At 45.2% G+C, this 14,024-nt stretch overlaps 1 protein-coding gene across 2 annotated transcripts in view; it reads left to right on the forward strand.

The window, feature by feature from the left end:
• The window catches only part of LOC144762304 (exportin-5-like), a 2,548,278-nt gene that overhangs the window by 968,543 nt on the left and 1,565,711 nt on the right, over positions 1 to 14,024 (forward strand). For both annotated transcript variants that reach the window (XM_078647452.1, XM_078647453.1), the window contains one exon: positions 9,636 to 9,791. In XM_078647452.1, coding sequence (XP_078503578.1) covers positions 9,636 to 9,791 — 156 coding nt within the window. The remainder of the gene's footprint in view (positions 1 to 9,635; positions 9,792 to 14,024) is intronic.

Here is a 14,024-nt window from a genome sequence, read left to right on the forward strand (position 1 = left end):
CTCTGTACTGGTGTGAAATTATGACATTGTTCTGCATTCTGTCCATCAATTGTTCAGCTCAGAGCACTTTAGGAGTGGCACCGCTAAGAGTGGACACATCTCCGGTTCTCTCTATTTTTGCCTTCTGCCATGCCGCCAAAAAGTGGGGCATGGACTGGGGCGGGCATATCCACTAGTTGAAGTTGCCAGTGATCACTTAACAAAGGACAAGAAGCCTTTGAGGCACACCTCTTACTATTTTGTACCTGCAGGGAGCAGTCCTTTATTTTTTTTTTATCCACATGAGAACAAGTCTCTATCCTCGTGGTTAGCAACTTGTTTAAAGGTGGGTGGCTGGTGGGTACCAGTAAGGCACACAATAGTGGGTTCGTAGGTTTCAGGGTACCCCTCTAAAGGGTCCTCTGTGTGCAATATTTAACAAATCTGACACAGTGAAGGTTTATTACAACAAGATGTTTGGTACCAAACCTCTCATAATTCAGTGAAGACATCATGGAGCTGGGAAACACGTAATGATGTGTCCAGCCCATGTAGTCTCTATGGTTTCCCTTTTTACTTAGTGTCCAGGAATCAACATGAATATTGCAGGGGCATATCTGTAGAGAACCACCACTACAGTGTCCATTTTGATAAAGACACAACACTGGACCTTGTTGTAGGAAGCTGGCTCTGTATATACTATACCAAAGTGAGGTACAGTGTGCATAGAGTCCAGTGGAACCTCAATGGTGGGTAGAGGTAAAGTTAGATAGCACCTCACTCTCTATTTGTGGTAGTGTGGTCGAGCAGTAAGGCAGTACCAGAGGACAGTGTTAAGCATTTGTTGTACACACTCAGTCATCAAATGAATTCACACACTCAAAGACTGTTTGTATAAAAAATATTATTTTAGGTATTTTATTTCCTAGAACCAAGCAAGCCTGGCACAGGCAAGTGATACGTACTTTTCAGTTAATATATAGATTGTAACACAGTTTTGGATTGCAATTGTAAATGTACTTTGATTTGAGTTACAGTATGTGTTAGAAGCAGCGGTCTCTAGTTGGCAGAGGTATACACTTCTGACAAATAGGGACACACCTTTTCTAGTCAGGGCAAGGGGATCACACACTTAGATAACCCCTGCTCACCCCCTTGGTAGCTTGGCAAAGCAGACAGGCTTATATCAGAGGCAGTGCATTAAGCATTTATGACCACATACAGTAATAAAGTGAATACACTACAAATGCACACGACACAGTAGTATTATAAAAATAAGGATGTTTATCTAAGGCTTAGCACAAGACAAAATAACGACAAAAATATACCACAATCTTAATAAATACTCTTGGAAGGAAAACAAAAATAATAGTTCAAGCGTAGTTTCTTCTTAGCACAAAGTCTTTAGTAACAAAAGCAACTCTTCTTCTTTAAAACACAGTTCTTGGCAACAATGTAACCCACACGGGAGTCACATGACGTCGAGGCAAAGTTAATCCAAAGGTTCGGCGTCAACCGCGAGGAGCGCTACGTCGAGCCCGGAGTCGCACAGACCCACCACAACACAGTACCTTGGAAAAGCGAAGCACACGATGATTAGCGGCGTCGAGATGTCCGGCGTCGCGTCTTCGGCGTCGATCGGGCCTCTGAGTCGGGGTGATCTGCAGCGGCGTCGACAGATGTCAGGCAGGAGCAGCGCTCTCGAGGCGAAGCAGGATACGTCGTCGATGTTGCAAGAGTGAGCAGCGCTCACGGCGTCGAGAGGGCTCGGTGTTGATGCGATCAGCGGCGGCGTCGACACAGGGTCACTTGGAGCTGGAGCCGAACTCGCTACTCACTAGCGTCGCTACTGGCGTCGATCGGGCCCGCGGCCGGCTTCGAAGGTGCGGGACACGGGAGCTGCACTCACGATGTCGAGCTGAATTCGTCGGCGTCCGTCGGAGTCGAGATTGCTGGATTCTTTAGAGGTGCTGGATTTTCAGGTTCCAGCACCAAGCACTTTCAGCAAATAAATGTCCTTTGACCCTGTGACTTCAACAGGAGACTGGCACTCTTCCAGTCCTTGGAGATTTCCTTGGCAAAGCTTTAGAATACACACTTAGTTCCTCTCTCCTGGTGCCTTGGCAAAAATAAAGAAGCAACTGCAGGATTCCCCCAACAAACAGCACACTGGCAGAAGGGGTAGGCAAGTCCTTGGATCAGCAGGCTTCTTGTCCTTGGTTCAGGTTTCCTTGTCAGAAGTGATCTAAAATCTTGGTTCAGGGGTCCTTCTCTTATACCCCTTTTTGGCTTTGATCCCTTTGTCCATGCAGGGGAATTTCCCCCCATCCTGGGTTTGTTGTGGGTGTTGCCAGGCTGAGGCACCTGGCCTATTCACTGTGCAGAGCAGAGTCTTCAGCCGCCCAGCAGGAAGTGGAGCCAGCATTGTCACTGGCAGGGGCAGGGCCATCAGTCGCCCGGTAGGAGGTGGGGCCAGGATCATCCCTGGCAGGCACAGAGTCATCAGTCGCCTGGCAGGAGGTGGAGCCAGCATTGTGTCAGGCAGGGCAGGCTATCAGGAGCTACTCTTCCCCTACTCTCAATGCAAATGCCCCACTCATCCCACACTGACTCATTCAGACCTCTGGAGCCACCCAGCTCCTGTCACACGCGCACCAAACCAGTAGACAGTCAGACAAGAAAATAGCCACTTTCTAAAAGTGCTATTTTCAAACACAGAGTCCAAAAACCATCCACCCAAACGGATGCGTTATTAAACGCTGAGTTCAGGGATACCAAACTCGACATTGCACCATGCTCCCCGAGCCCGCTAGGATTATAGCATTAATAACCCGGGCAGCCCATTCTAACTGATGGAGAGCAGGTAACCTTACAATAGTGAAAAACGAAAATGGCTGTGGTTCACTATTAGGACATGCCAACCTTGTCAGGCTTGTCCTACTTTATGCTTACAATGCACCCTGCCCTTGGGCCTACCATAGGGGTGACTAACATGAAGTTAAGGGAAGGTTTAGGGACTGGCAAGTAGGGGTACTTGCGCAGTCTGCGTGACAGTACCAGACTGCACGTAGGTCTAGCAATGGCAGACCTTTAGACATATCATGCCCTGGCACTCCTGGTGCACTCTACTAGGGACTGACAGTAAACCAAATAAGCCAAACATGGAATTCAATCAATACAGCAATTTCACATAGGGAGCACTTGCACTGTGGCACTGATCAGCAGTGGCACAGTGCCCAAAGCAATATACCAGCAAAAACATCGTAAACAGAGGAGGCAAACAGAAAAAATGGAGGAGAGACTTATGCCAATGATGCCAGGTCTAACAGTATGGTTTCAGAGAAATGCAATACTTTGTAAATACAGTACATAGACCTGAATGGGCTTTTCAGTAAAATGACAGGTAAGGTACATTTGAGATTACTTTTCTTACTCAGAGTAGTACACCTGGATACTACTCTGGGACATTTCCTGCAAACAGGGAAGTAAAATAGTTTTTGTTAGTGCAATTTTAAAAAATTTCTTATGGTTTTCAAACTCCACCCTTCTAGAACCTTTTCCAAGAGAACAGTCAATGTTATGCTATGGAGGAAAATAGTGTTATCGGTTTTGAGGTATGTATTTAGTAGTGGAAGTTGAGGATCTGGGGGTAGACTCAGGGTTCCTCCAGAGTCAAGGGTGCACTCTAGTTACACCCTCAGCGGCACTAGGGCAGTCGGTGCAGAGTGCTGAGGCCCAAATGTTATCCAAAAGGGGATAGGGGGCTACCGGGTGGTGGCTGCTGGCAAGCAGGCCACTTGCTTTTGGGAGAACAGCTCCTGGACTTTAGCTCAGGGCAAATGTAGAAACAAAGTATCACCAAAGGTGCACCCTCAGCGGCACTAGGGCAACTGGGTGCAGGGTGCTGTTTCGACACCGGGCGACCTGTTTGCAAAGGGGAACGTCCGGTTTGCAAAGGCACTGCAGGCTTGAAAGTCTTCTGGTTGCAATCACCACTTCAAGAGGTATGTTGGGAAGTTAGGGGTTACCCATAAAGAAGGCTTAAGAGAAAAATTCCTGAAATTGGAACTTCTAAGGAAAACAGAAAATGCCCATTGGTGGGACAGCACCACCCTCAAACAATATCTAAGACTAAAAAAAATACCTAGAGGGTTAAGGGCCGACATCCTACCAATATATGACGAGTTGGATGATGACCTACTTACTAAGTGGGAGGATTCCTTGAATGTGAATTCATTCACACTCATGGATATCCTTATTGAAAGTTCAGAGAGAAAAGTGACCAAACTCCAACTAGAGATAAGTGTGCTTGAAAGTGAGATCAAGGATCTCAATTTACCTGATGCTACCGAAAAAAATTACTTGATACTAAAGGACATATTATCCATTCATCAGAGGGAAAGCAAAGAAAGGAAATTGAGACCGCTAAAAAGGGATGAGAACAACCGGAAGTTAGGGGTTGGTTAGGCACTGTCGGTTTGGGCATCCAATGCCGTAGGCCGTCGGTTGCAGTGGTGCCTTTTGGGATCGGATCTTCTTACCAGCTCCTGGTCCTGCTTGGGGGGACCTAGCGGTTGTTCGGTCCTTCTTCTTCTTGTAGCTTCTTCTTGTCTGAGGAAGCAAGGCTCAGGGGTGCCTCTAAATACTAGATTTAGGGGTGTTACAGGTAGGTAAAAGGTGGGGACCAATGGGTCCCTTGCCTGGGGTGGGTACACCTCCTATTATGCTACCCTCCAGTGGGAGGGGGGCATTTTTCTGTCCCTGGTAGGCTGAGTCCCCCATCTGCAAGATCTGCAAGATGGCGGGGACTGGGAGTTGTGCTTCATCTCGCCTCCCCACCTGAGGTGTGGAGTTGGCAGAGGTGCGCCCACCTCTCTTCCTCACTTGTTTTTCCCACCGGTTCTCCCACCCGCCGCTTTCCCTTTTGTGAACCCTGCCCATCCTGGGGGAGGAGACTTGGCACCTCTTCCCAGGATGTGCATTGTTTTAGGCCCCAGAGAGCAGTAGGCTCTTGACACAGGGGTCCAGAAACAGGTCTGGTGGTGGCAGCTGAAAGCAGCCACTTAGCCTGGACACTAGTGGTGGGTTAGTTTTCAGGGGGCATCTCTAAAATGCCTTATGTGTGCATTTTACATTAAATCCCACAGTGGCATCAGTGTGGGTGTAATGTACTGAGAAGTTTGATACCAAACTTCTCAGTTTTCAGTGTAGCCATTATGGTGCTATGGAGTTCGTAATGACAAGCTCCCAGCACCATCTACTCTTAATGGCAGCACTGCACTTAGTGTGTAAGAAGTGACTTAGGCACTGTAGGGTACAGGTCTCATGCAGGGCTTGTGCTGGTAATGGTGCAGTTTCAACGGTTGTACGTGTTTTTAGGATTTGAGGTGTGTGAGATGTGCTAACAGGAGTGGAAACCTGAAAAATCTTCCAGGATTACACCTCAAAACGTTTGGATTGGAATTAATTTTACGAACGCGGAAAAAAGTTGGAGTAGGTTTCATTCTGCACTAGTGTCTGTCTATTGGTTGGTTGGGTCGGTGGGTAGGTGGGTGGATGAGGGGGATGGGTTAGGTACATGGACTGCTAAGTGAATGCACCAGTGACAGGGTTGAGCAAGTGGAAGTTGGGATGGTTGGATGGGCTAACTCCTGGCTTATGCCAAGCCGCAGTCTTAATTTGGCATCAATTAATTTGGTATTATTTATGTTATTCGGATAGCGTACATTTGCCCATTGTATGGCTTCAAGGAGCTAAGCGCTGTCGATGTTTTCACACATGCTTCAGTCTGACTTGCATGAACGGAGTTTCTAGGTTAGCATTGGGAATTAAGGGCTTCAGCCACTCCCTATTATACCCCTCCCCCACTCAGTTGCGTGTGTGTCAGCCCGGGCACACAGTGTTTGAGCTGCTGTAGACTGGCGTACGTCTTATTGCAGCTGCACCCGAGTAATTCACAGGTCTTTAAAAGACCATTTACTTCTTCAAGGCTTTGTTGCTCTTTCAACCCTTCTTAGAACACCTGCATGTCCACTCTACCTATTGCTGGAAGCATTAGCCCCCCAAACCCCGTGGAAATGTGTCTTCAGTTGCACCTCTAAGAACGGCAAGTGAAAGAGAACAATAGGGGTGTGTCTGTTTGTTTTTGCCTTCAATAAACAAGGTGAAGTTCCCATGGTCGTTAACAAGTAAATTGAATTGATATTTAAGGGGGATAATTGGGAAGAGGACAGGTGTTTTCTCTTATCCAGGAAGTTCCTTTACCTGATCTTACCCATAGCCATCAGACCTGGGCCTTCCATTAAAATGATGTTTATCTTATTACAGTTAATAATTCGTACTGTATTTTATGTAGGCTTTGGTGCCACACCTCTGCTATTTCGAAGTGATGTCACTGGCAGTTGTTAGTTAATGAACAGACCTCAGAAGGATGAAAGGCTGACTTAACCCAGTCGGTATTAAAACTCGTGTCGTGCAGTTGTGATATTTAGATGTTGAAAAGGTGATGGTATTGACACCTTAGATTTTTTCCCATTTCTTTTTCATTCGTTTCGTGTAAATACCCATAGAAAAGACCGTTTAAGCTGATTTTTTTTTTTTTTTTTTTGCTGTACGAAAGTACACGAAAATGCCTGCACACTCTCGTAGAAGATCTCAACGCGTCTTTCAGCACACGAGGGACATTTTTGCCGGATTGGACAGATGTCAAGGAGGCAGGCTGTAGCCAAAAAAGCAGTTCCCATTGCCTAATGTCGGAAATATGTTAAGAAAGCAGAAGGGGTCGTCATTTACATGCTAATTAATGGCTGCCACGCGTAATGAGGCACGCAGCTCACCCAACTCGAACATTTGCAATGCAATAGGTCTCGCATTTACGCAAGTTTGAGCTGTTGGCATTGTAAATGAGAGTGCCTTTTATTTATGTTTTGGTTTTTAAAATGTAAATTAAAAGCATGGACATTTACAATGCCAATAGCTTAAACTTGCGGAAATGCGAGACCCATTCCATTGCAAATGCTTGTTTATCGTGGAACTGGTTGGTCACCCTATTGGCGAGTGCAGTTATATGCTGATCTCTCAGCTGTGCTAAATTTAAAATTGTGCGACCAAAGTGAGTTATCCAAGGTATTAAACAGCCTGTTATGTTAAGCCCGACTTGATCCTCTGGTCAAAATTAATGTAAGAAGTTGCAATGTGCAACTTTAGCAAGGTTGTCTCTTTGTTGTCTTTAGTCCCCTGTGCCCATACCGGTTGCACATGGTGCCCCGTTGCTGAGACTGCTTTCTGCCCTCCTGAGGAGGCATGCCAATGACTCCTTGGAAAGGATACCATAGGGACCTGCTCTGGAAGGAGGTGTCACCTCCCTCCTTCAGGAAGGCACTTGGATGTTGATCCATAAGTTGAGCTTCAGAGGAGAAGCCTCCTTTAAAGGGCAAATGGGTAACACTGGGAAGTGGATTTTCGTTATTGTTCAGACAGGCTGTCCCGTGGGGTAGAAGAGGGGAAAGCAGTTGCCAAAGTTGTTTTGCAGGGGCATGTAGCCTCCTTGGTAACCACACCTCTGTGTTGGGCTAGGGAGCTCAACACGCTGGGAGAGGGGTCCTGCCATGTTGGAAGTGGGCAGAATGGTGGATCCAGATCCACACCTAGTTGGAAGTGGTCATCAGTTGGGAGGGAACCTGGTAGCTCCTTGGCTACCAACCACATCACACCCTTATGGCTTTTTCTGAGCATTAGTAGGGTGCCCCTTGCAACCTGAACTCAAATCTCAATTGGACTGGAAGAACGACTGAAGGATGACTGTCCAGCTACACCTTAGAACCAACAAAGAGAGGCTGCACCAGCGTGGACTGCACCTGCTGAACCTGGTGGGAAGCAAAGGAGAGGGACTGTGCCTGCTGTGTCCTGCTCGTGGAGAAGTCGTCTCCAGAGACCAGCCCAGAACCAGCCCAGAACCAGCCCAGAGACTCCAGAGTTCAGTAATCTGGCCTCCTGTTCATAGCACAGGGACACGAGCTGATAAGCCTGCTGGGGCAAGTTGATAGCCAAAAGTCTTGAACCTGCAGCACCTGGAACCCAGGCCCAACGTACAACGTTGCACCTGAGATCGCTGAACCCTGGAGTGTCATTGAAAAGCAGCTCAGAACTCCAGAGGATGAGCTATCAAACCAGGAAGGATTGGCCCATGGCCGCTGTTTTGGACGACTGATAATCCAGTGGTGACTGGACTCACCTAGAGGACTTCAAGGGACATCGAACTTGTGACCAGGACCGCCTCACCCCCTTCATGTACGTATCAAATCCACAGCATCCTCTGAGCATCTTGAGCATCCTTCTTCCCTTTGCATCAGGACCACTGCCGTAGGAGAACCATTCAAAGGATGAAAGTGCCTTAAACCTACTGAAGACTGCTTCACCTGCTGAGGTAACTGTGTCTCAGGACCTCGTAGTCCCCCTGACTGGCTCCCTAGTGAAGTTGGTCACCTAAAGTGACTCAAATTGACTGCATTACAACGAGCCCAGACTTTTTAGTGAAAACTTTCTAAATGTCTGATTTGTTGAATTCGCCAAAGCTTGTTTGCTTTTAAGTGTCATGCTTTGATTTACTATACCATGTAAATGTATTGTGGCGTGTAAAAAAAATACATAACACCCAGTCTATTTCTATAAATTGGTGTCAGATTTCTTTGGTGTCTTCTTGATTTCTTCAATAGTTTTGGTTCTGTTTGAATGGTTTGCTGCTCAGAGCCTCAGCTCCCCAGGGTTAAGCTAAACGTTTGAAAAAGTAAAGCAAAGGGGCCTAGGTTGATAAGTGTATTAAATGTTGAGTTCACCCAACCACACCATATAATACACCCCATTTACTCACAAAAAGTGTGACCAGTTGAACTGCCGAAAAATGGATCAGTATCTAAAAAACACAGCCTTTGAAAACACTGATGTCTCAAAGGCCGACAGATATAAGCCTTACCCTCCAAAGCAAAATGTCTTTAAAATGTTCATTTCCATGGACAAACCGTAAATAAAAGCCATATCTGCTTTTTTAGCGTCTTCTTGACAGCGTGGTAGAAAAGGCATGAGGGATCTACTTCAAAGGTTGATATAATCTTAAAGTAACAGTACGATTATATAGCTGTCAGAGTAGCAACACAGTTCCAGGTGTATTAAAATCCATTTAGATTTTCACAGTTTTAGGTTATGTAATGTGATGTTTTTGCTCAAAGACTTTACATTGATATTGTGTTTTTGTGAAGGATCTCTTTTCAAAAAGTGTTCATAGTTGCTGCATATGTGTAGATATTCTGTTTGAGTTTAATTAATATACCTATGTTGGAAAACTGGCATTATAAATAACATTTTCTTTACTGGTCACACTGAATAAGCCATTGCATGTTTTTAGCTTGTAGTCATGGAATGTTTTAGTTATTGTATACTTTAGATGTATAAAACAGTCTGATGGATGAGATGATCAGTCCATCTTTTAGCCCGGGCTGTGGACCTAATTGTAAAAGGTGCTGTTCGGCTGGATGAAGAGCCATTAAAACTTCAGTCTAGATGGGGAAAGCAGAGGAGTGCATGTCAACAGATGTTCATGGAGACAAATAGCATTACTGTGTAAAAAAGTAACTTCTGGTTTCCTCCCCCATCCATACCAGGCACTCCCAGTGAAAGAAGGTATAGAACTCATCAAGCTTGCCATGAAGTTTGAGACCGAGGATCCTGCCATCTTGGCCTGTGTGCGTGCAAATATATCTGCGCTCCTGCCATTTCTTTATGTTTTGAAACAGTGCTCAATTGAAAACATCTCTATAGTAAGTTTGCTTTTGGATTTTTGACTGACTTCTCCTAATGTACCTTCAGCATGCGAGTAGAATGCTTCAAAGATGCTCAATGTCATCATGTGCCAAAGAATGGTGATTGTATAGATGCATTCAAAGCAGATAAGGTCACAGCAGATAGAGGGTATCGCTTTTATCTAAAGTGATTTGAGACTACCATTTACAGAACTGTTTTGATGTAATAGGTTGGATCAAATAGTGGGAGAGAGCCTTTCAATTTTTAAGCCTTCACTTAGCCAACATTGGGTCTTTCATTGATTTTAATGCTTGAAGTATTCCCCTTTGTAAGACTGTAATCGTTTGTAGTAAAATGTACATGGAATGAACATTGGTTTAGCTGGATACTATACATAGTTTATCTTCCCTATTGTGTAACTGCGTATTCAAGACACCCTCACAGAGGATTCCATATTCAGATGTTGTACCGCATGTTAAGTGAAAGGAAGGATTCGTCAGGGCCTCTTCCATGAACATATATTCTGATGGGTATTTCCACACAAATAGTCATCCTCTCATGAATTCTCTCAGGATGCAGATCTGTAAACTTGAAATACCTATATAATGCCAGCAGGTAGTGTCATGGCTCAGTCTTGAATCCGACTCCTCCATTACTTGTAATGTCAGATAGCTATGGAAGGCACCTCCAGGCGATCTGACGTCAGTTCCTTTTATTCCTACATCTTCAATGCTGGTCTGGATGCTGCCCTTTGATTTTCTGTATTTGCAGTGCCAGTGATTGGACTTTGGTTGTGTCATTTGCGCGGTCTTGTTATGGACTTCATATTTGACCCTGTCTTAAAAAAAAAAAAAACATAGGCTGCCCCCTGTAACCCTTGAAAGATGTGAGAAATTAAAGTGTACTCTCATGGGGATAAATCAGATCCTTGAAGGGTAAAATGTGTCAGTTGTATACTAATTGCAGCTCACCAGGGAAACCTGAATATGACGATAATTCATGGATTAACCATATATTACACTGTGAACAATGATTGTGTCAAACCAATTCCTGAATTCATCCCAATTTATTTATTTGGTTATATTTTTTTAGACCTCATTTCACCTTAAGCATCTGTAATTTTCACATAAAGACCCCCTTTTTTTTCTTCCAAGCTGGGCGCCCTGGGTCCAGGCTCTTGCATTCGCTTTTAGGCCAACCAGGCCAGCTTCTTTTGCGCGAGGCTTGGTGTAATCATTGGACCATAGGGGCTTGTACCAACCTCATTTCTGTACCCCAGGTGATTAATGGTACCCAAATATTTCCCTACCCTTGGTCCAATCTCACCATACTTAATGTTACTCCCAACCAGTTCTCATAATGCAGTGGCTTGGAGTTTTTCCACAACCTGCAAATCTCTCTACGGGCCACTAGTATCAAGCAAAAGAGTAAACCAATCGATTTATTAGAAAGTTGATTTGTAAGGTTATTTTCGGGACCGAAAACAACTAAAGTCAAATTAAGATTAACTTTAACTTTAAAAATTCCCTCCAGTGCCCTCTCCACATTATCCCAAAAAACCCTTAAGTGAACACATTCAAAAAACATATGTAAATAGTCAGCCTCCACCAAACCACACCTCGGACACTTAGGAGCTGAATTTGGAGCAAACCTTGCAATTTTTTGGGGTGTGTAGTATAATCTATTTACCACAAAGAAGTGATTTTTCTTTAAAGAAGCTGATTTAACATACTTGTGTAAGTTGTGAAGGTAAGAAAAAAACAAATCAAGAAAGTCATCTTCCAGAATTGATGACTTCCATACTGTGTAGGGAGGAGGAAGATCTACGTCCTCTGCATCAATGAGAGCCCTGTACCATAACCCTGCCTCCTTTTTTCAGGGATTTACATTTTGGAATGTGTTTTCAATCTCCCAGTTTCCACCTATAAGGTCTCTCTCAGCAGCAAACCAAGAGCATATTTGTAAATATTTGAAGCGAGTAAAGGAATCCCCTATTTTTGCCTCTAACACATCCCATGGATGAACTCCATCCGAAGATATTAAATCGGACCAGATAACAATTCCCGCCCTCCTAATAGGAATAGCCAAGATGTCATTTAGGCAAGCGGGGAGCCCCGGAGAGTCCCACATTGGGGCAAAATCAGAGTCCTATTTTATTCCCCATCTCGCTTTAGTATTTTGCCATACACTGAGAGCTGACCTTAATACTTTTAATCGTACCTTTTTGAAAAATATGGGAGTGCCAAATTTATATAAGAACCCAATGCTACCTCCCTCGAAGGTGGACCATGGCAATCAGGATCTTCCCCCAATTAGAACCAGCAGGGCTAGAGAGTAAGCAGCGAATATTTTTAAACTGAAAGGCGAGGGAGTCCAGAAACACATCTGGAAGAGCGAGGCCACCCTTTGGTAGCCTCCGTTTTAACTTCTTCCAGGAAAACCTGGAATTTTTATTAGCCCATATGAAGCTCCCTATCTTACTTTGAATTTTAACCGAAAGTTTCCCGGGAAAGCCGAGAGGAGCAGCCCCAAACAGGTATGTCAGCTTCGGCAGGATAACCATTTTAACCAGGTTTACCCTGCCAAAAATGGTGAGGGGAAGATTTTGCCATTTCAAAAAGAGATGATCAATTTCCTTAGACACTTTTCTCAAATTAATCACGGGGATATCCTCTACATCATGTGTTATAATAATCCCCAAATACCTGAACTCCCCACAGTGTCTCCTGGTATAGCCCTTGACGCCCCAGCACATAACCTCAGTCTTGGAGGAATTGACTGAGTATCCAGAGTTCAGGCCAAACTCGTCCAAGGTGTCCTCCACCCTAGGAAGCACCTCTGCTGGGTTGTTGGTATGCACCAGCAGGTCATCTGCATAGAGGGCCAGTTTACACTTGTAGTCAGATACCTGAAATGGGGTAATCTGCTCGTCAAGTCTCAAGGCTTGAGCCAGGGGTTCAATATTAAATAGCAGGGGTGAAATAGGACACCCCTGTCGTGTTCCCCTTTGAATGCTAAAACTCGATGTCAATAAACCATTGAGAAGAATGACGGCAGAGGCCCCCTCATAACACCTAGTTAGGGTATCTACAAACGATGGACCAAACCCCATTACCTTTAGGGTCTCCCAAAGATAAGTCCAATTGACACGATCAAACGCCTTGGCGGCGTCGTAGGCGGCTACCGCCAATGGTTCCGACCGTGCCACTGCCAGGTCTATACAGCCAATTAGTTGTAGAGTTTGCTCTTGGATGTACCTTCCTGGCAAGAAACCCTTTTGGTCTTCGTTAATCAATTGGGGGCGACCCTGACCAACCTCCTGTAGTACTGAAAATCCGAACTCGTGTAGCCATTCTGGACCCGAGAATAAAACTTCGCCGTATCATGACGAATTTAGTATCAAAAGACCGAGAATGGCGAGTACATTATGCACACGCATTTTCGTCGCATTCGAAGGATGATTTCACCTCGAGATCGTCATTTGTACCCTGAACCCTTGGCTTCCATTTTGTATATGGCAGCCATTTTGTATGTTGCCCTTCACATAGGCTTAATCTGAATCCAAAAGGACACGCACTCCTTGATCGACTTTTCCGTGACCCGGGCAGGTTGAAACCATCGCCCCAGGCCAACCCGTTTGGTCAGTTCCTCTCCCAGTGGCCGGTCAAGATAGCATCTAGGCGCACCCGGCCATAAAACCCTTTCATCACACACACACCCTGCCGAATCTTGCCCACACCTGGCCCGCTCCTTTTTCTCCTACTTGTTTTATGATGGGGACGTGCTCGTTTTATTGGGGAAACACCGATATCTGATTGAAATGCCGGACCTTGCCGAGCTTGTCATCACAACTCTGTTACTTATTTGTGGTCGAAATATGTGAATAGTATCCTGAAAATCTAGGAATGTTTGCCTGAAGCTTATTATTTTGTATAAGAAGAGAAGCCTTACTTCGTGATTTGAAGCAGTCTCCTGAGAACATACTTCCCGTGTGTTGTACTTCTAGGACACTTGTTACCTTGGTTGCAGCCAATAAATCGATCTTTGACTTCACCTAGAAGACTCTGAGTTTCTGTGGTCTGAATCAGGAAGAACTCGAGGTCTTTGGGTGTACCCTGGCACCGCTGGGTTACCGGATCAGTACCGGTTCTGAAAAACCCAGTACCTCAGTTGGCGCCCAACGTGGGGCGATTCCAGCGGTACCGGTCCAGCCAGAGGTTCGTGAGGAGCTTCGTGTGAAAATTCCGGAG

Source organism: Lissotriton helveticus, chromosome 6, assembly GCF_964261635.1.
Source record: "Lissotriton helveticus chromosome 6, aLisHel1.1, whole genome shotgun sequence".
Taxonomy (NCBI): domain Eukaryota; kingdom Metazoa; phylum Chordata; class Amphibia; order Caudata; family Salamandridae; genus Lissotriton; species Lissotriton helveticus.